We start from the raw sequence: 22,469 nt of genomic DNA on the forward strand, positions 1-22,469 counted from the left end.
CCCCTCGGTCTTCCGGAAGCTTCGTGCAAAAATAGGACCCCGGGCGTTGATTTCGTCCAATTCCGAGAATATTTCCTTACTAGGATTTCTGAAACCAAAAACAGCGAAAAACAAGCAATCGGCTCTTCGGCATCTCGTTAATAGGTTAGCGCCGGAAAATGCATAAATACGACATAAAGTATGCATAAAACATGTAGATATCATCAATAATGTGGCATGGAACATAAGAAATTATCGATACGTCGGAGACGTATCACCTCGCGCGGTGGTTATCGTTATGTTCTAACCTTCACAGATGATCTGAGTAGATATGGCTATATCTATTTCATGAAACATAAATCCGAAACTTTCGAGAAGTTTAAGGAATTCCAAAGTGAAGTAGAAAATCAACGTAACAAGAAGATTAAATTTTTGCGATCTGATCGCGGAGGCGAATATCTGAGTCATGAGTTTAGCATGCATTTAAAGAAATGCGGAATACTTTCACAATTGACACCGCCGGGAACACCACAACGAAATGGTGTGTCCGAACGTCGTAATCGAACTCTCTTAGATATGGTTCGTTCTATGATGTCTCTTACCGATTTGCCGTTATCATTTTGGAGTTATGCATTAGAGACAGCTGCATTCACTTTAAATAGGGCACCATCTAAATCCGTTGAAACGACACCGTATTAATTATGGTTTAATAAGAAACCTAAGCTGTCGTTCCTTAAAGTTTGGGGTTGCGAAGCCTATGTAAAAAAGTTACAATCGGACAAGCTAGAACCCAAAGCGGAGAAATGCGTCTTCATAGGATACCCTAAGAAAACTATAGGGTACACTTTCTATCACAGATCCGAAGACAAAATCTTTGTTGCTAAGAACGGACCTTTCTTGAGAAAGAATTTCTCACTAAAGAAGTGACAAGAAGAAAAGTAGAACTCGACGAGATTACTGAATCTTCTCTCATTGATTAGAGTAGCGCAGTACCGGAAGTTGTTCCTGTGCCGACTGCACCGGTAACAGAGGAAGCTAATGATAATGATCATGAAACTTCGAGCGAGATAGCTACTGAACCTCGCAGATCGACAAGGGAACGTGCCACTCCTGATTGGTATGATCCTTGTATAAATGTCATGATTGTGGACAACAATGATGAAGACCCTGCGACGTATGAAGAAGCGATGATGAGCCCATATTCCAACAAATGGCAAGAAGCCATGAAATCCGAAATGGGATCCATGTATGATAACAAAGTGTGGACTTTGGTAGACTTACCTGATAGCCGCAAGGCTGTCGAGAATAAATGGATCTTCAAAAGAAAAACAGATGCTGATGGTAATATTACTGTCTATAAAGCTCGACTTGTCGCAAAGGGTTTCCGACAAATTCAAGGTGTTGACTACGATGAGACTTACTCACCTGTAGTGAAGCTAAAGTCTGTGAGGATTTTGTTAGCAATAGCTGCATTTTTCGATTATGAGATTTGGCAGATGGATGTCAAAACGGCGTTCCTTAATGGAGACATTGACGAAGAGTTGTATATGGTACAACCCAAAGGTTTTGTCGATCCTAAAAATGTCGACAAGGTGTGCAAACTTCAGCGTTCAATTTATGGACTGAAGCAAGCATCCGGAAGTTGGAACCGACGCTTTGATAAAGTGATCAAAGACTTCGGGTTTATACGGTGTCATGGAGAGGCCTGTATTTACAAGAAAGTGAGTGGGAGCTCTGTAGCATTCCTGATATTATATGTAGATGACATATTATTGATTGGGAATGATATAGAACTATTAAGAAGTGTAAAAGGTTATTTGAATAATAGTTTTTCAATGAAAGACCTTGGTGAAGCATCGTACATTTTAGGCATCAAGATTTATAGAGATAGATCAAGACGCCTAATAGGGCTTTCACAGAGTACATACCTGGACAAGATTCTAAAGAAGTTTAGAATGGACGAAAGTAAGAAAGGGTTCTTACCTATGTTACCAGGTAAGGTCTTGAGTACGACTCAAGGTCGCGCTACGGCAGAAGAAAGAGAAAGGATGAATCAGATCCCCTATGCCTCGGCAGTAGGCTCTATCATGTATGCCATGCTATGTACTAGACCGGATATAGCACATGCTGTTAGTTTGACTAGCAGATATCAAAGTGATCCAGGAATGCAATACTGGACAGCGGTCAAGAATATCCTGAAGTACTTAAAAAGAAGGGATTTCTATTTTCGTGCCCTCGGTTCCTTAGTTGTGCTCAGTTTTCCCCAGCTCCTTAGTTTTTCCTCAGTTTTCCCCAAGACCTTGTCTGAAACCATCACAGATGCTATAACGGCGGGTTGCCCGACGGTTGACCGTTATCTTCCGACTAGTGGGGCCACGTAGAGCCCGCAAAGACACGTCGGACCATCCATCTTTGTTTGACCGTAAGCATCGCTGTATCCCCGACCAAAACACGCACGAGTGGGGCTTCGGTATATCGAATGACAAGTGGGCCATGGCGCCGATACAAGGGGCAATACACGGGTAGGAATAGATTTTTAAACGGAGCTCTACAGACGATGGCACGGAGGAGGTGGCTCGCGGGGTGCCGAGATGAGATCGACGTCCACAAAGAACTGCATGAGGCGAGACCCGGACGCATTAGATAGATATGAACTAGACGCGTTTAACCATGCAAAGAAGAGAAGAAATGGTCGACGACATCGACGACTACCTCAAAACTTTGACCGACCGTGTCCGACACGAACGCGAGCAATGTAGAGAAAACTAGTGTCTCTCCTTTCCGGCGTGTATAGATGGGTGCTAGAAGAGTGTGGTGGCGAAGGGAAAGACCTCGCGGTGGTCTGTGGCGTCCATCATAGCGGGGCGGCGTGGCCGTTCCCACGTCGGCGTGGATGCATGTTCGGCATTGGCATCAGCATGTACGTTCGGCATTGACCTTGGCGGTATCTCTGGTGTGTCAGTGATCGAATGAGGGGACGGGATTGAGGGTGCATCCCGACGGTGACCTAGCAAGTGGCGTCGAGCATAGCCGTTCGACCATGCCGATATCGGCATCGGCAAAGTTTGGAGGCTGTGGTGCTCGAATCAAAGAGGGATTTGTTTCTTGTACGCCAAAAGTGATTTGAAACAAGTTTCGTGTTGAAGGTTAGGTAACGAAAGTTTGTAACTAAGCCCAAAATTATACTAGCGCCATGGTGAGGTTCTTTTTGATAGAGCTATACGGTTGGGCAAACTTTTTTGACACTTTTTAGATAGGGTTCCTTGTTGTTACACGTATGGCATCATGTATGGCAAATTTGGGATCATTTGGAGATGTTCGAAAAAATCACTTTGCTTAAACGCATGCCGTTTCGTCTCACCGAAACCAGCTTTTCTAACAAGGTGATTTATTCTATCTCCTCTAAATGACCTCAAATTTCATACAGACTGATCTTCTATACATAGATAGATAGATTGTTTCGTTTTTATATTTTTCGAACTTTTTATTTCCCTTTATAATATCCAATTGATTTTCGGGTCAAAACCTCGAAAAACAAGCATCATGTATGGCATCATTTTCGCCATAAATTTCAAATTTTGTGAAACTTTCCCTTTTAGATATTCCTTGTTGTTATAGATATGGCATAATGTATGCCAAATTTGGTTAGGTCTCACTCGAAACCAAGCTTTTGTAACAAGTTAGGTTTTTTCGACCTTCTCAATAGGGATTTTTTTCTACCTTCTCTAAATGACCTCAAAAATCATACGGACGATCTTCTATACAAAGATAGGTAGATTGTTTCGTTTTTACATTTTTTTGAACTTTTATTTCCCTTTATAATACCCATTTGTTTTCAGGTCAAAACCTCAAATACGAGAGATAGATAGATTGGTTCGTTTATCATTTTTACCGTGAATAGTAATGGCTACAAGAAATCGGTAATGGTCTATCAATTTTTGCGTGAAAAGTAATGGATACAACAAATCGGTGATGGTTTATCATTTTTTGCGTGAAAATTAATGGCTACAACAAATCGGTGATGGTTTATCATTTGGGATTTTCGTGAAAATTAATGGCTACAACAAATCGGTGATGGTTTATCATTTTTTGCGTGAAAATTTATGGATACAACAAATCGGTGATGGTTTATCATTTTTTGCGTGAAAAGTAATGCCTAAAAGAGTTTATAATTTTTAGCGCGTGAAAATAAATACAGAAAACCGCCCTTTAGCATACTTAGAGAGTGGAAGGTAACCGCCGACAGAGAGAGAGAGGGGTTATCCTGCCCGTTAGATCATACGATCAACGGTCGGCGGGCACGATCCGCGTGACATGGGCTAGACCAATCATGGCAATGTTGCACGTGTGAGAGAATTTGTGGAGGGAGAGGGCAAAACTGAGTAGTATCAAGAAACCAAGGGCACCTATGTAAAAAACAGACTAAGGGATTCAAATATGAGATTTAAAAAATGGAAAATGCGTGTTTTGTACAATAAAACCCATCTTGGCCTATCTCAAACTATTTGTAATACAAATATACATGAGTGTGAGAATTGTGGCCTCATTTAGACAAAATATGTTTTGGGGAAAGCTGTTTTGGGAAGGGCTTATTGTGGAAAACCATGCACCTTCATAGCTACTAGGTGATTTGAGAAGGCCTTTGAGAAGTGGCAATTTGTGGTAAAACTTGATTTATCTATGACTTATCTATGTTTTGAGAACTGGCAATTTGTGGTAAAGACTCCATGAGTATGTGCCACTATTTTTCGGAATTTTTTGCACATTAAATGACTCATTTAACTAGTTAATCCCATTTGTTGACTGTCCGTTGACCAACTACTTGAGGGTAAAACCGAGCATATTGCACTAGCCGATATTAGCACTCAAGGGGAAAACTGAGCACACAAAAAATGCTAGTATAATGCTCGAGGTTATACCCGAGTATATCTAAATTTCCGGGGTTAGACTCGAGGACGCGTGTTGCGGTGCAGAAATGAAAGACGTGCAATTGTTGACGCGTAGACGCCGGTCGCGGTGCGAAGTCGAAGACATGCAATCGTGGACGCGTGGCGCATTGCGAAGTCCAAGACGTGCGGACGTGCGGCGGTGGACGCGTAGGGACGCGGGTCGCATTAACCACCCCTTGCCTTTATAGACGCCTCCTCCCACTATCTCCGTCACTCTCACTCGCCTACGCAACGCCGCCTCTCTCACGTCCCATCATCTTCTCCAAAGCAAAAAACCCTCTCCCTCTCCCTCTCCTCTGCCGGCGAGATGGACAAGGAGAATGCCAATCCCATCGTCCACGGCGCCGTCGGCTCCAAGCGCGACGCCTCCCTCTTCGACGCCATCCCCTCAACGGACGTCGCCGCCGTCCCCTCAACGGACGTCGCCGCCGCCTCCGCCGGTGCATCGGAGGCTGCTGCCGCCGGTCGCGGCCAGATCCCGCCGGGATGGGACCCCTACGAGCCGGTGCCGTACGTCCCGCCCCCGAACCGCTACGACACCTCCATAGAGGACCCATGGAACGAGGTAACTACGGTTTGCTTCCTTTTTTTGTTCCCCATTCCTTTTTGAACCCTATTTGTGCGGGTGTAGATGGATATGTGGATGGATGAGTATTGGGCTAATATTTGCGCCGATTTTATTCCATTTTGCTTTGATCCCTCCTTGATTTCGTTTAAGATTTGGGGTTCGGCCGTTCGGTTAATTTATGCAAGTAATAATGGGATCTCAATCGGTTAATTTATGCAAGTAATCATAGGATCTCAATCAGTTATTTTATGCATGAATCAAAAGATATCAACCGTTTAATTTGCAAATAATCTGGAATGTGTTCAAGTTCAGATCTGAAATCTGTTTCTTTGCCTATGATGAATCGGTGGGCACGGATTTTTACAGGGGAGGGTTCAGCGAACCATTTACGTGTACAAATCTGTTGTGCATGAGCTTTGGTTCGCTTACACCGTCCTCGTAGACATATAATCGTGTCCACTCTAACCGAGGTTGCCTCTGTTTTTCCTAACTTTGTTATCATGCACGTTTGCAACTCATTCACTAATAAATTCCCGTTTGATATGGATCGAGCCGTCCGGCAGCGACGTCGGCAGCGACGACGAGCACCATGACGTCAAGACTCGCCGAGTGCTGCGGAGGCTGCAGAGTCGGCTAGTACGTCTCCTACCTCGACGTCGCCAAGGGTGTCTACAGGTGCCCCTTCGCACTAGGAGGCTCGGCGGCACTGACTTCAACTGCGTCCTCACGCATGCCGAGAACATCGGCCACACCAACCCCAAGATCGGCGCGTCGGTGAACCCCAACTCCTTCCGCGCCAAGCACTTGGCGCTCGGCATGCACCTCCGCAGCATCCAACGGGTGGAGATCTCCGGCGGGCGCATGCCTCCGCTCAAGCCCAAGGCTCCCAAGGGGAGCAACAAGTGGAGGCAGAGGCAGATGGGGTAGGCGGAGTCCTGGACGTGTGCCGCTCGCTGCCTCCTCCATTTTGTTGTTGGGATCCCTTTGTTGTTAGCTAGGGATCCCTCGTTGTTATGTTGTTAGTATGATGGTACCGTACTCGCTGTGAAGAACCTCGAACCCTACTAGGTTTGGTCTGCTGAATGCAGCTTATTATCTATATTATCTATCCCTATTCTACTATATGACCTTGTGAATTTATCGTACATTCCCTGTAGATTTGCTTCTAGATTTAACTACATACATATGGACTAGATGGAGTACTAGATTGGGCTCCCTACTAGATTTGCTGCCATATTGGGCAAACAACGAGGGCCAAAAGGCACAAATAATAATTGAAGAAAGACAGAAATGCAAGCTTCTCTAGATTTGATACTAATTAGGTGAAAAAAGGCGGAGAGAAGGAGGCGAGGAAAAGGTACTCGTTAAAAGGGAAATGCCAATGGCCGAGAGAGACAAAACCCAGCTCCTGCTCACGTGCAACCAAACGCTATCTCGTCCCGTCCCACGCGGTCCCTTTCTACCAGCCCCACGCGACGCGGGCCCACACGACGCGGCCCCACACGTCAGCACGGAGCGGTCAACTTAACGGGAATCCTGCCGTCTGAGCTGCCTTCTGCGGGTTTCAAACAAGCACTTGGGGAAAACTGAGGAAAAACGAAGGAGCTGGGGAAAACTGAGCACAACTAAGGAACTGAGGGCACGAAAATAGAAATCCATAAAAAGAACTAAGGATATGTTTCTTTGTTATGGAGGTGACCAAGAGCTCATTGTAACCAGTTACACCAATGCAAGTTGGAACACTGATCCTGATGACTCTAAGTCTCAGTCTGGGTACGTGTTTATATTGAATGGTGCTGCAGTAAGCTGGTCAAGCTCGAAGCAGTGCACGGTGGCGAAGTCTTCAACAGAATCGGAATACATAGCGGCTTCAGAGGCTTCATCAGAAGCGGTATGGATGAAGAGGTTCATAGTTGAGCTTGGTGTGGTTCCTAGTGCATTGGACCCACTAGTCATCTATTGTGACAACATGGGTGCCATCGCCAATGCACAAGAACCAAGGTCACACAAGAGGCTGAAGCATATCAAGCTGCGTTATCATTCGATTCGCGAGTACATCGAAGATGGAGAAGTAAAGATTTGCAAAGTACACATCGATCCGAATGAAGCAGATCCGTTGACTAAAGTTCTCCCTAGGGCAAAGCATGACCAACACCAGAATGCCATGGGTGTTAGGTACCTTACAATGTAATCTAGATTATTGACTCTAGTGCAAGTGGGAGACTGTTGGAGATATGCCCAAGAGGCAATAATAAAGTTGTTATTATATATCTTTGTGTTTATGATAAATGTTTATATACCATGCTATAATTGTATTAACCGAAACATTGATACATGTGTGTTATGTAAACAACAATGAGTCCCTAGTAAGCCTCTTGTATAACTAGCTTGTTGATTAATAGATGATCATAGTTTCATGATCATGAACATTGGATGTTATTAATAACAAGGTTATGTCATTATGTGAATGATGCAATGGACACACCCAATTAAGCGTAGCATAAGATCACGTCATTAAGTTATTTGCTATAAGCTTTCAATACATAGTTACCTAGTCCTTTCGACCATGAGATCATGTAAATCACTTATACCGGAAAGGTACTTCGATTACATCAAACGCCACTGCGTAAATGGGTGGTTATAAAGGTGGGATTAAGTATCCGGAAAGTATGAGTTGAGGCATATGGATAAACAGTGGGATTTTTCCATCCCGATGACGGATAGATATACACTGGGCCCTCTCGGTGGAATGTCGTCTAAATAGCTTGCAAGCCTATGAATGGTTCATAAGAGACCACATACCACGATACGAGTAAAGAGTACTTGTCAGGAGACGAGGTTGAACAAGGTATAGAGATACCGATGATCAAACCTCAGACAAGTAAAATATCGCGTGACAAAGGGAATCGGTATCGTATGTGAATGGTTCATTCGATCACTAAGTCATCGTTGAATATGTGGGAGCCATTATTCATCTCCAGATCCCGCTATTGGTTATTGGTCGGAGAGAGGTCTCAACCATGTCTACATAGTTCGCGAACCGTAGGGTGACACACTTAAGGTTTGATGTCGTATTAGTAGATATTGAATATGGAATGGAGTTCGAAGTTTTGTTCGGAGTCTCGGATGGGATCCAGGACATCACGAGGAGTTCGGAATGGTCCGGAGAATAAGATTCATATATAGGAAGTCATATTCCAAGTTTGGAAATGATCCGGTGCATTTATGGAAGGTTCTAGAAGGTTCTAGAAAAGTCCGGAAGAAATCACTATGGAAGGCGGAGTCCCGGAGGGACTCCACCTAGCATGGTCGGCCAACCCTAGGGGTGGAGTCCCGGGTGGACTCCACCAAAGGTGGCCGGCACCCCCCCCCTCATGGAAAGGTGGGAATCCCACCTCAGGCCTTGTTTGGTTCCAGAGTATTAGCGGGGATAGGCGAGTATTATCCCGGGTCCCGGCCCATTTCCGAATCCCCAGTTTTCCCCGATAGCCCATTTGGTACTATAGTTTTGGCCCAAAATAATCCCCGCCATCCCCGGAAAACCCCGTCCCCGATCCATTTTTTGCCTTGGGCTCAATCCACGACCCATGGGTCGCGTATTATCTCCGTCCCCGATCCAAACCCTACCGCAGCGCTCAAGCGGCCGGCGGCGAGTGTACCGGCTGCGAGCGGTACCGGCGGCGAGCGTACCGACGGCGAGCGGGCACTACCGAGTGGAGGTGCACGAGGCGGTAGCTGCCGGAGGGGAGGTACATCTGCGGGGAAGACAGTACCACATCACCGCTCCAGATCGCCGCCGCCGTTCTTGGGACCTGACCGGCGACGCCACCTCCTGTACTTCGGTATCCTCCCCGGTAACCTCCCCGTTCTCTCTCCCTCCCTCTTCCTGTCTGCCTGGAATTGATACATGGCGTGAGTGGAGGAGGCCCCTGCCCTCGCGGCGCGCGCATGGCGGCGACCTCCGCACCTCTTCCTTGCTTCATGGTCCCTGGCCGGGTAGGACGTCGCCGACAAGGCCTCATGGTCCCTGGACGAGCAGTTGCCGCTGTCCCTCATGCGCTGCTCCTGCCGCCGTGGCTGCAGTGGTCTTTGCAGATTGAACAAGCCATGTTTCCTGATATAACACATCAACCCCTTCACGTCTCACTTGTGCTACATGATTGATTTGTTCTTGTCGGGATGCATTGTGGGTACGATTTGGATTGTGATTACCATACAGGCAGCACTCTGAATTTGGGGTTTGCCGCAATAGTTAAATACTGGAACATGCTGTTGTTGTGTGTGAAGCACCGGCATACAATAATCGCTGGATTTGTAGTCTGTAAATCTTTCCAGCCATAACTTGGACGAATCATACAATGTTTCCAACTCACGATATTGAACAATCTTGGTAACTGTTGAACATCACAGTTCAGAATTCGGATCACATTTTAGATGTGCACATGTAGTCTATCACATTGATATGTTTCAAGTCTGTACAGAAAGAATAAAGCAAAGAAAAATAAAATGAGATGGCATCGGCTAATAGAATAAAAGAACAACAAATTCACAGGTGTATAATGACAAATAATGACTAGTTAGCTGCAGTTCTATATATATAGTTATTGTGGTGACATTTCACATGATTGCTGGTACTGAAGTAATTTCTGCAAGTGTTACACTGAAGATTGCTCTTTTGCTTCAGGTTTTGCTATTAAACAAACCTGGCATTCTCTCCGGTAAATTCATTCAGCAACGAGACTCCACCCTCCTGGGATCGTGTGAAAACACCAGTATTCGGTATGTTTATCTAATTGTCTAAATTAAACGCCCTCTTGCTTCAGGTTTTATTCCTTGTACTTGTTTCCTTGTACTGTTTCGGCTGTGGTCATTAGTGTTTATTGTTGAGCTAGCTGTCCCATATCTTGCTATGTATTGCTCTGGTTTACTGTCGAGCTAGCTGCTCCATTTAACATTTTTTTGTATGACTTTGCCTTGTGAAGTGCCAATTAAATTTAGTACCATGTGTTAACTTGCGAAGTGTAATTTCTGTGTATTAATATAGGGTGTCATGGACTTGGTGAGTGTAGAACGTATTAGGAAGAGGAAAAAGGAAGATGAAGAATTCATGTTTATCATTTTGCCTGCATTGCACTTCCATTTAACATGGCAAAAGCAAAGACAAATACGCCACCTTTCGTTTGTATACGGCAAGGAGCATGTCAGAAAATTGCTTGGAGGACACCTCAAGGACTGCTTAGTTGCCTTTAGGATTGAGCCAGACATTTTCACGTGGTTGGCGTCATACCTTAGAGATGAGGGCTTGATTTTAGATTCCAGAATCAAGGTGGAAGAGAAGCTTGCGTTTTTCTTGTACATGCTCTCACATAATGCTTCATACGAACAAATGCAATTAGAGTTTAAGCATAGTGGTTGGAGTTTCAGCAAGTATGTCAGGGAATTCTTTGATATTATTCCAACCTTAACAACAAGAATGGTGAAGCCTCTCAATCTATATGAAACTCATCCAAAGATAGCTACAGACCGCCGCTTCTTCCCATATTTCCAGGTCCAAACTTGAAACCTTATTTTTCTGCCAAAATTATTCTCTTATCTAATATTTCTTATTTTTTACCCAAACTTTCTATATGCAGAACTGTATTGGTGCAATTGATGGGTCCCATGTGCCAGTCACTAGAACACCTAGCCGTGCCTCTCCATGGAGGAATAGAAAAGGCAGCCTAAGCCAGAATGCTATGTTTGCATGTGATTTTGATCTAAACATAACATTCATTTCCTGCGGCTGGGAAGGGTCGGCTAGTGATGCTAGGGTGCTTAATTCTGCCATACAAAGAGGTTTCACAGTCCCTGCTGGAAAGTTTTACCTAGTTGTTGGTGGAAAATTTTTGTTTTCTATGCTACGAATCCCATCAAACATCCAACACCAACAGATTTCTACACCAATAGACGAGCCATGCGAAGTCCTTCCATGGCATACATTTTATGCATTTGACTCAAGAAAAATTCGAGATAAGTGTATTCATGTCTTTTGGTTTGTAAGATCTTATTTTTGTTTTTATCTATACTAAATTTATCATTTCTTAACTAGTATGCTTCATATTACATTTAGCAAAATTGACCACAAATGTTGTTAAATGTAAGACACACATTTTACTTATTGTACAACTATAGCATCACTTCAAATACACGTGTACTAACTTTGAATGACATTTTACAATAAAAAATACATTGTTGCCTCTTAGCTAGGCTTGAAACATCGCGTCTCAAACAACTATTTTTTCAACCCGAATCCATGGGTTTGACCAAAATTAAAAATAAAACCCCAAAATCTTTAGAAATCAACTTAAATAGATATTAAGTGTATGTGTGTGTATGTATAATTGTATATGCATCTAATTTAGTACCCTGAGTATGTTGGTTTATGCCTCTAAAAATATCTAGTCTAAACATATCTTGATCTAGGTTCTTGGGGTGTATGATTGTATGTACAATACATAAGTAAACAGAAAATTCTGGAGTATATGGTGTGTCTATGAAGGGTTTGTATCTCTGTCATTGTTCATTTTGTTGATATTTTCTATTAGGAACACTGATAGAGTGCGAATTTTCTACCACCCGGTGGCACTGCCCCCCCTCTGGCTACCGTCAGATGGTGTGGTGGAGATTCGTTCTGGTTGCATCAGAGTGCCCCTAACCCTCTGTAGATCGCATGCATAACCTAATTAGCACCTAAAATTACGTCGATGTGGCAGTCAGTAGGGCAGAGTTGCAGCACTAAAACCAGACAGATATGCTTTTGGTGGCAGGCTCTCCAATGTCCATCGTTACAGATGCACACTCCCTGCAATCAATTATTTAACTACTCTACACTGCTCCAAATATGTCAGTGATAAGCTTCGTTCATAGGCAAAGCAATTCATATGTGTGTGTCATAGTGTCGGTACTGGCTATTTACCACACATACATTTTGTCCAAAGTTTCAGCAGATAAGTCTAACAAGTAGCCACTCATGGCAAGCTACTTATTCGACGACCGCATGCAGCCACAATCTTTTGGTGGTAAACATGAGCATCGGCAATTCAGCACGCCAGTTAGCCATCGCCGTAGTTGCCGTTGTCGCAGGCCCGCAGCCAAGGGTGAGCCCCAGCCTCTAGCTAAAAGTCCAAGTACAATGACGAGGGATCTGTAGTCTCATCGTTCTTGAGAGTCAGGCTCTCCAAGGGGTCATAGATGAGAAGCGGCACAACCACAACGAGCTGGTCGGCCTGTTCGCCATTGCCGAGCACGCTGACCACCACGTTGTTTTCATCAGCGAGCAGGACGTCTTAAGCTTCTCACACCATTGAGATCTTGAGAGTGAGGTCCTCCAATGTCCTAAATGAGAAGCGGCACAACGAGCTGGTTGGCCTTCACCACGTCGTTCCCGCCGGTGCCGAGCACGCTGACCACCACGTCGTTTTCATCGGCGAGCAGGACCTCGACGTGGCCGACCGACACCAGGAGACGGGCAGTACGTCACGGTGGGCCGGTGGCCGAGCGCCCGTCGCCCATGCCCTTGTGCGAAACAGTACTATACTTAGGACGTCAACGTGGCCGACCAGACCGTCGCCCGTGATCTGACGAGCAAGATGTCTACGTCTCCGGGGCAGACTTCCTAGATTCCGGCTACCGCGCTGTGCTCGGCTCAGGCTTGGGCTGCTTGATGTTGCTTATGGGCTGCGGAACGTCGTTCGGTCGTTGTCCATTCATGCCTGTAACTCGCACTCCCACTTTAGTCGGAGAAGATGAATAGTGAGAGCCACTGTCCATGCACACGGCTCTCGATTATCATAGTGCGGTTAGAGGAAGGAACGAGGAACCATTATCACAAGTTTAGAACAGCTCATCGATGTACAGTACATGTGATCACTTTTGCCTGAAAATTCAATGCATGGGGTTCTGTTCGATTCTGTGATACCCAAAAGAGAAAATGTGTCAGCCTATAGTGACATGATAAAATGTGTACTCTCTCTGTCCCAAAATAGATATTAAAAATAGCATAAGCTGCTGGATTTAGTAAACCTTTAAGATGGACTTTGTTCTAACCCGGACAACAAGGAGCTCGTTTCTTGTCATCGAATACAAGAAGAGTTAGTAAACTTGTAGCAAACCCTCTTGCATACTGGTGCGTGGAAATTGTACGAAGACAAACATTCGAAGTGGTCGGCATCACTGAACCTTGTATGACAACGAGAGACCAACAAGTTCACAAGGAGGAAACCCTTCCTTTTATTTTGAATTCCCCTGCCTTAGCATCCTTGGGGGTGGAGAGAATAATGACACTATAATTTCACCCTCCAACTTTGGGGATTTACATCGAGGTATCCTAGACATCTTGTGCTTTACAATAGTATTTAATAGGAATATTTGCTTGGCCTCGTGCATTACATTATTGTGGATCTTCTCCACCACACTAGAAAATCTTGGTCGTGTGCCATGGTGTAACCTTGAAAGGATGCCATTGAGGATCATGAATACATGTTGTGGAGGGATAAAACAAGCTTTGTCACAGCAGTATTGCAGGATACGTTGTGGCTTATGTAGAAACATGAGTCGTAGAAGTAAGTGCTCCATGCTACGTGAGAAAATTGTCGAAGTTGGCAACACATTGATCCTTTCCACAAAACTGGAAGAAGTATAACCTTTTCTGTTTTCCGATTTTTTTTCGTTGTGTGACTTTGCTATATGTAAGCTGGGCACACTTGATCAGCACAACAATGAGAAACATGTTATATAAGACGGAAGAAACTAGATACCAATGTCACTCCCTGGTCTTAGGGACCTATTGCTCAACTACCATGGGCGTGAAGAGATGAATGGTTGGGGAGAAGTAAAGAAAGGAGCGGGGTGCTCTATGAAGATCGGTTTAACCAACAACAGGGCAATTTTGGTTGTTGTTGTTGTTGTTGTTGTTGTTGTAATCTATCTTGGTTGTTGGTAAGTGAACTAGAACCTCCAAGCATGTTGCGCCAAGTTGATATCTTCAGTAGATCTCCTCTCTTTGGACATCCAACTAGCCCAATTCCTGATTCATTATTATTAACAAATTGTTATGTCATTAAAACATTAAATCACATGTGTGTGTATCATGTACCCAATTGACTTTATTGTGTGACGTGTGTATATGCAGATATCCTAAATGAGATTCAAAAACATGTCTAGCTAGTTTCGGGCATCAGGGTGTTCTCGTCATAATCGGACTTCTTGATTATGAAGAGACCTTCGACTTACCAAATCTTGTAAAGGTAACCACTCTTGTCGACGAAAGCTGCCCTGAACAATGAACAGAACAGAAAATAGATCGAACTACTCCATTAATTAACCATGTCTCCATTCATAGCCAAGCAATTACAGACAAGGCAGGGGACAGGAATTTGGTGCACATGGATGCCAGTGCTCCCTCCACTTTTAGTATTTTAAATTTTTTAAAATCTCATATTTTTATATTTTCAAAAATTATGGCGTTAAATATGTAGATATATATGTTCATGAGAAGTGTATGCAAAAAAAGTCCCAGTAAAAAATACTTTAAATTTTGGGAAATACAAAAAAAAACAAATTTCTAACAAAAGGATACACTATTGTAATACTATTTTACTACCATTAACTGTCAAAAAATTGTCTTTTTTATATTATTCAAAATACAAAGTATTTTTTAACGGGACTTTTTTTGCATACACCCCACTCATATATATTTATCTATATATCTAACGACATAATTTTTTGAGACTTAGAAATGTGAGATTTAAAAAAAAATGAAAGTAAGGAGAGCACTGGTGTCCATGTGTCAAAGACATTTTCCGCGGGGCAGGCCCATATATGCATCCTGAACTCGGCGTAAATGAGTTTGTTGTTAATGGCCGTCAATGGTCATGCCAAATACAGCATATGAAGCTAGTTGCATGCGGTTGCAGAACTATGCTACAGCTCATCACCAAACAAAGTTTCAGTCATCTAACGTTGTATATGATGCCCCCCATAGGGGACTTCACAGCGATTTGCGCTTCTAGACCGTCAGATCTCCCCACCTGTGTATCTTGTCCGTCCATTTTTCACTAGGCCCTCGCGCGAACCCACTTTTTATCCATGGGTCGTGTGAAAGCCCGCTCCGGCCCGGCGTCTCGCAGGGGAGTGGGGAAAAGAAAACCCTATCGTCCCCGCGCGTGTCGCTGCCTCTCCGCCTCCTCCGGTCGCGCCGCCCTCCGCCCTCCGCCCGCCGCCCGCCGCCTCTCCCTTCTCCTCCCGTCGCGGCCTCGCTGCTGCCGACGACGAAGGTCCCAGACCGCGCCCCATCCCCGTCGTGTGTGCCTCGTGGTCTTCTCCATCGAGACAGCAAGCCGCCTCTCTCCCAATCCCCGCACGCGGCTGTCTCCCCAATCCCCTCCCTCATTCGTGCTCCCAATACCAGCCCACAGCTCTCCTCACCAATCCATTGCCGCTCCATGGCCCTGACTCGACGGGCGCGGTGCTGCACGGCGCGAGAGCCTTCGTCTTGCCGCCGGCGCTTACGGTTTGCCCCGCGGCGGCTCGATTGAAGGCGCGGGTTGGCGGGTCTGCGAGGGAGATGGACCGGGGAAGAAGGCGTTGGGGCTGTGGTGGGCGGCTAGCGGCGAGGACGGGGTCTGCCAGCGAGCTGCGAGGCGGCGGCGGTGTCTGGGAAGGCGACAACGACGGCACCTCCGGCAGCTGACCTGCACCCAGCGCCCGAGGCCGGCTCCTTCATCCCCACCAGCCAGGCCACCTCGCCGGTACCGCCGCCCCCACCTTTGTAGGCGACCTCGTCGGCACATCCGTCCTCACTGGTCAACGCTGGATCAGGTGCTGATGTATATTGTTTTTTATTTTGCTTAATTGATAGCACAGTTCATGGTTGTTTCAGTTGCGGGGCATGTGATTGGTAGGCTACCTAGGGATTGTTCTGTGAGAATCAATCAGCCTCGATGGATAATTCTCGCAACAAACTATGGCAAGGTAATTTTCTCATGGAATTGAAAATGAAGATCTTATATAAAAAGCCTCGATGGAGAACATTGTGCATCGTTTCACTAAGGATTCAAAACTAATGGTAATCTCTTTCACCTTGCAGCTGAGCATTATTCTGGGATATGTCTCACGGTTGTCCTTGGTCTTTTCACAGATTAAGAGCCCAGAGGTAGGACGTCAGGGCAGCTGCCTCCCATGATATGGTCCTTTTTGAGCTTTCTTTTTGTTAGTATATGTTGCTTTTTAGTTTATGTTGGTATTCAATTGTTTCATAACATTTCAGGTTCATGTGTTTATTTTTCCAGCTCCACTGATTTCATATGTAGCACGGTAAGTTATAACACTAACCCTGATATCTGCACATAGCTCAACAAACATTACATAAATCTATTTTTCCATTATACAACTATGTGCTCACCTGCGCAGCTATAACATGGTGAAGGAACACTATCAGTTACAGAAGAAAGGAAGAATGCTGGTAAGAGGCTAGAAAGATGTGTCAATTTAACTTCTAGGTTAGATCGGGGTGGAGTTTATTACTTTTTATAGCAAACTTGCAAAAAGCATTTGCATGTATTTTCGTTACGAAGATAAGCTCACCAGCAACAATGAGTTTGTTACTTCTATTACTAAGATTTAGTTAAAGAGAATATTCCAGATCAGCATAGCTTCATAAGCCTTTTCCCAAGTATCTTCTATTGATGGCTTGTCTTATAAATACATATTTGTTGATGAATTCTGTAAACAAATGACACCTATCTATTGTCAGGACAGTGCTAAAATATGATGATTTTCCACACCGAGTCCAGCGAGCCACAGGAGTGTCAGGAGATGTTTCTTTGTAGGAAGAGTTGACACTAAGATAGACTTACACATACAGTTTGTTGTGTTTCGGACTACACACATCAGATTTACTACAATTCTCCGTTGAGTTAACAATAATGATCATTTAATAATTAGTGTTTTAGATGTTGATTCATGGCAATGTGGATATTATGATTTACCCTCTTTGTGACTCTGGTTTCAATTTTCTAATATTATTTATCAAAACATGATGTTTCAGATTCGAGAAAATGATAAGAGGAAGAATTCAATGGAAGAGTTTGTGATGGACATGGTGATTGCCTCTCTCTCCCTCTATCTCTAATTGAATAGTCAAAATTCATCATGAGTTTTCATGTTATGGTCTGTGCTAAACGTGAACATGAGTTTATTTCTTTTGACTATGTAACCTGTTTTATTTGCTTTTGATCAGTGCTCATCTAGGTTGAATGTTGTCTCCTTTCTGCTCATGCCATCTCCTTGATGACCACTCGTCTTCAGATGCAAGTGGAGCCGTGGCCAGATGGTTTATCCAGCAATGGAGGGATTGTACCCTACAAAATTTGTCTCTTGGGGTTCGCCAACGGGATCCCTGTGTCCAGGTAGATGATGTTTTGTTCCACCCCCAGAATCTCTATTCTATGCTGGTGTTGATCATCTGTTCACTTGCACTTGCAAAAACAGCCTGAGCCAGAGTTCAGCCACCGATGTCGGAGGTTGTGCAGTAGCTGGCCTGTCGTGTAGAGATCAGGCGTGAGGCCGGTGCTTGGTGGCGGCAGCGATTATCTCTGGCACGAGGATTCCAGTAGCTATTTTTTCTAGGAGAAGAAGTCCATTTCCTACAAACATTTTCAGTCTGAGGAGAGGTACAGAACAACTTACAAGTATTGCAGCTTATTTGGTTTTCAGTATAAATAAAAACTGTGTACTGTCATTTCCAGTTCGCTAGGTGTGTCTACTTTTCCTTGTTCTTTCGTAGGAGTAAATTACCACATACTATTTAGTTTCTCATAACAAAAACCGGAGAGCTACCTCTTTTTTTCAAAAAGTGGCTAGGAAGGGTAATAGATAGCTGGGTTTCAGTCCTACTATATGACTTCTATCTGATTCATAACTTCACTGCAAGCTCTTGGTCATGAAGCTGCAGTATGTCTACCAGCTAACCTTATGGAAGCAACTTAGTTGCTTGATTTTCCTTTTCAATTCATAATTTTAGACGTGGCTAATCTAAAGGAATTGTAGACGAGCAATTCATTATGTATTTGGACATGTCAAAATTCTCTCATTGCCCCAAACCGCAAACTATATATGTTTATTCTTTTTTACCTTTCCCCCCTTCTGTCCGTTTTGATATCATTCAAAATATGTGTTTTTGCACATTATTGACAAATTCCTGTTAGTTGGGTAGAGTATGTTGTTTTGTGTTATATAGAGTCATATTATCCATCAACAATCCAAGACGTTTCTGAATTATACTTTGTCATTTCACAACTTTCCCATTCTGGACAAAGTATGTTGAGTTCTGTCTGGGAGCAGAGAACTATGGTTATCATCATTGTCGGAGGCAAAATCCAGAGCAGTTTTATTTCTACTTTGAGGTGTTGTGGTTTCATAGTTTTGAAGGACATGGTAAGTTTCCCTTTTACACAAAGGCACTATTCCGGACCTATGGAAGCTTAAGATTACTGATGCTATGGTCTCTGCTCTTTCAGGCTTACAGATTTTATATGCTTAAATAGCAAAGGTACCTCTTTTTTCATTTAACAGTCTATACACTATTCTCTCATTTTCTATGTTATCTAAGTAAAATTAATGTAGTTCAATTTGGAAATTTCCACCTTTATTTTTTTTTGTTTTACCTCGTTTTAGTATCAATTGTTGAGTAAGTAGTACAGTTAACAATTTGGGGTACCACTGATTCTTAGCTGTTAGCCACTGGTGGCTTTATCAGTTTTGTTACCTACTGGTGGTCTTGGGCCTTGCTACATTCTAAAACGTAAAAAATTAACTCAGATGAACAAAAGGTAGAACAAAACAGATCAGTTGCACTAGACAGATAGATCGCAGTTCAGCTTTAGTTTCTGTACTGAAGATGTCTTCATCAGTATATAACAATGTAGGTCATTAGCATGTCAGGAAGATGAATTTGTTTTTATGTTGAATTATATCTATACATTTGTCCTGAAATATGGTTATGTGTACATTTATACTATTAAATTCCCGATCAGCTCTACAAATCTTGCCGGATAATTTATTTACTTCATGATGCCCCACTAACTCAGATTATTGGAATTTATTCAAATACATAGTAAAAAAAACGAGTTCGAGGCTTGGAATACTTCTCTGGTTGGCGACGAGGAGCAGGTGCTGGTTTGCGACACTTGCGCTCATCTGTCAGTGAGGCACATTTGGTCAATACCAAGGTGAAGTCCTCCTTCCTCCTCTACATTTATGTCGGTTTTTCTTTGTGAATCATTTTGCTATGAATGTTATTTTGGCATCACCAAAGTTCTCTCACCTAGAATTTTCTTGCACTCATCGATCTCCTTATTTACTTGATGAAGTTTTAAGCATGTGTTACCTTGTGGGTAGAGGCATGCTTATCTTGCAAACCAGATGCATGAAGGCTAACACTTTCCTTTTATTGCACCATTTTATTTACCTCATATGTCTACATTATCTATTGTGAGTATCAACATGTATTAATGCGACTTCATACTTCAGGCATTTACAGAGAGAAGCTTCAGTAGTTTGTAGCTGACAGACACCTAAGCAAGGATGAAATGAAAGCTTTGGTGGCATACCAAGTGCCTCTCTGCATTTCTCAAGAAGTTGTTGATGCTTCTCATGCTGACATATGCAGTTAGTTGTTTGCAAAGGTGATGTATTTTATGGTGCCTTTCATTTAACATACTATGCATAATTTAAGTTTTGTTCCAGTTCTGCATTGGTTAAGCAAAGTTGACGAATTTTTTTATGTAAATGGTGTTCTTACCCTGCATAGGACATTGCAGGTTTTGATGGAAGTGATTGTATCAGTTGATGGATACGAGACGCTGACAGACCGAGAGGCAGTTAGGAAAGCAGAGCGTCTAAATTTGAAAAAGGGGGTTGTTATGACCAAGCGGTAGGCCTCTTTCCTAAAAAACTATGCTACATCAATTGGCATATATTCTTCTCCCGTGTAAATCCAATTAATTTTCTACATTACCAATTCAAATGATAGGTACGGAAATTGTTCCTGAACTACATTCAGAAAAGGGAAGCAGGTCAGGGAATCACATTTGCCAGGTAAAAGGCTGAAGAAGTTAATTTCATTCAGCACAAACGTTTGCCTCTTTTAAATGTTGCGACAAGCTCTAAATGATGATTTTGATATTATGCAGCTAGATCAACCTCTCTCTCTCTAGATGTTTGCTATTTGATTCATGCTCAACCTTCTGGATTTAGTGCATTGCAGATCCTTGCAAAAGAGGACCCTGAATGCAGGTGCGCATTTTTTCCTATGGATCTGTCTCTTCCACTACGCCATTTTGGTTTAATCCCCTAATCTTTCATCTTTGTTTGTCCAGATTCCTTTTTATTTATGCCTACATTATCTTTGATGAAAAGACAAGTGGGCAAGATAGAAATATTTAGGTCTGTAATATCCATTCTATTCAATAGATTTATTTTCTGAAATTTAGTTAAAATATGTTACTTTTTTGCTTTTATATCTTCCTATCACTTGAGCTCATCTATCCAGATTCAGAACCCGCCCATTATTCATCTATTATGTCTCTTTTCACACAGGTTGTTTCCCAGGCTGTTCAGTATCAAATAGTTTATTCAGGACCTACCAATGTGCTTCCAAATATGCCAATTGGAAAAAGGTATAATATTCCTAATTATTTATACTTCTATGTAGCCTAAAATTTCAATACATAATTAATAATATATTTGATGATTTTTCAGGCATGATTGCTGATACGAGTACCGTGTATAGATACATAAACGACTGAAGTACCATGCCATCTATTTTTAGGAGCTCATTTGTGTATCTCAATCAAGCAAAAGGATGGAGTTTATGGATCATGTACATCTCGATCTCTCGATCAGTGGAAAAAATTGATAAATGCAAATTTTGAAGGCTTATATATTGGTTGTTCATGTGTACTGCCACCTCTCATATGCTGTAAGTGGGGTTTTAGCAGATTTGGAAGGTACCACTCGAGCACGTTAACTCGCATATTGCTGGGGTTTCAGTAGAAAGGCAATACAAGTGAGATATCTAACCGCACCAATCAGTTGTGTGAATTAGTTGCAAGTGTCCAGTTAAGCGGGTGGTTTTCACTTCAAGCTGAAAAGTGAAATATTAGTCTCACTCAGCCGCTTAGGTGACTCAGCAACCTGACAGGTACTCTACTCTTAGATCTTCAGAGATTTTAGCTCTATAGGCATTATTATTCATAGTTATTAGAAATATTGATTATACCAATGTTATTTTCTCCCTTAGTAGCTAAATGATTACTGAGACTGTTTGGACTGAATAATGGTCCATTTGAGAAAAATAGCATGCTATATCATCCTATACTAATAGCAGCGAGAGAGGATGATGTTGGTAGCCGAGGGTGCCATAAACATTGGGTGGAATGAGTCGTTCTGCTCGTTTTCTTTGTAAACATTGGGAGTAATGAGGTGTTCTGCTCATTTTCTTTGTACAGTGGTATCAAAGTCCTTCCTTCAGTGAAGCAGTCAAGCACGATGCAGGTATGTCTTGGCTGTTGGCTCCTTATTGGTATGTATCATCACAATTTCTTGATGCCGTGCGTTCTCCTCTTGGTTGTGCAGGCCAAGTGATAATGAAAAAAAATATAGGGCACCAAGCAGTCATATCTAACTTTAGCTCTGCGAGAAATAGTGAATTATTTTAGAGTAGCTGTCATTTCTTTGCAGAAATTGTTGTCGACTGTAATGATGTGTAACTGAACCAGAATTCCTTACGAATGTTTTTCATTGTAAACTGAACATACATTTTGACGTGAAATATCCTATACGTTTCTGTAAATTTGAATTTCAGGGATGCAGTTGATGTATCGCCTCCAGTAGTCCAGTTCCACAATGATAAGTACTTTGGCACATTTTCCTTC

General features: G+C 43.0%; 1 protein-coding gene and 1 long non-coding RNA gene across 2 annotated transcripts; both read left to right on the forward strand.

The window, feature by feature from the left end:
- The first annotated feature begins 16,258 nt into the window (after window positions 1–16,258).
- Window positions 16,259–18,325, forward strand: LOC124703988. The gene is made up of 8 exons (XM_047236221.1): window positions 16,259–16,353; window positions 16,399–16,506; window positions 16,622–16,687; window positions 16,802–16,848; window positions 16,945–16,996; window positions 17,582–17,635; window positions 17,842–17,942; window positions 18,025–18,325. Exons 2-8 carry the CDS (start codon window positions 16,402–16,404, stop codon window positions 18,095–18,097), a joined length of 498 nt encoding a protein of 165 aa, XP_047092177.1. The 5' UTR covers window positions 16,259–16,353; window positions 16,399–16,401; the 3' UTR covers window positions 18,098–18,325.
- Window positions 18,326–18,837: 512 nt separating this feature from the next.
- LOC124703989 lies at window positions 18,838–22,469 on the forward strand. The gene is made up of 12 exons (XR_007003438.1): window positions 18,838–18,969; window positions 19,053–19,084; window positions 19,650–19,763; window positions 20,065–20,219; window positions 20,355–20,467; window positions 20,567–20,631; window positions 20,727–20,829; window positions 20,913–20,979; window positions 21,133–21,212; window positions 21,295–21,736; window positions 22,044–22,089; window positions 22,171–22,469. It is a non-coding gene; the product is annotated as an uncharacterized LOC124703989 (long non-coding RNA).

This window comes from Lolium rigidum, chromosome 3 (genome assembly GCF_022539505.1).
Source record: "Lolium rigidum isolate FL_2022 chromosome 3, APGP_CSIRO_Lrig_0.1, whole genome shotgun sequence".
NCBI lineage: Eukaryota > Viridiplantae > Streptophyta > Magnoliopsida > Poales > Poaceae > Lolium > Lolium rigidum.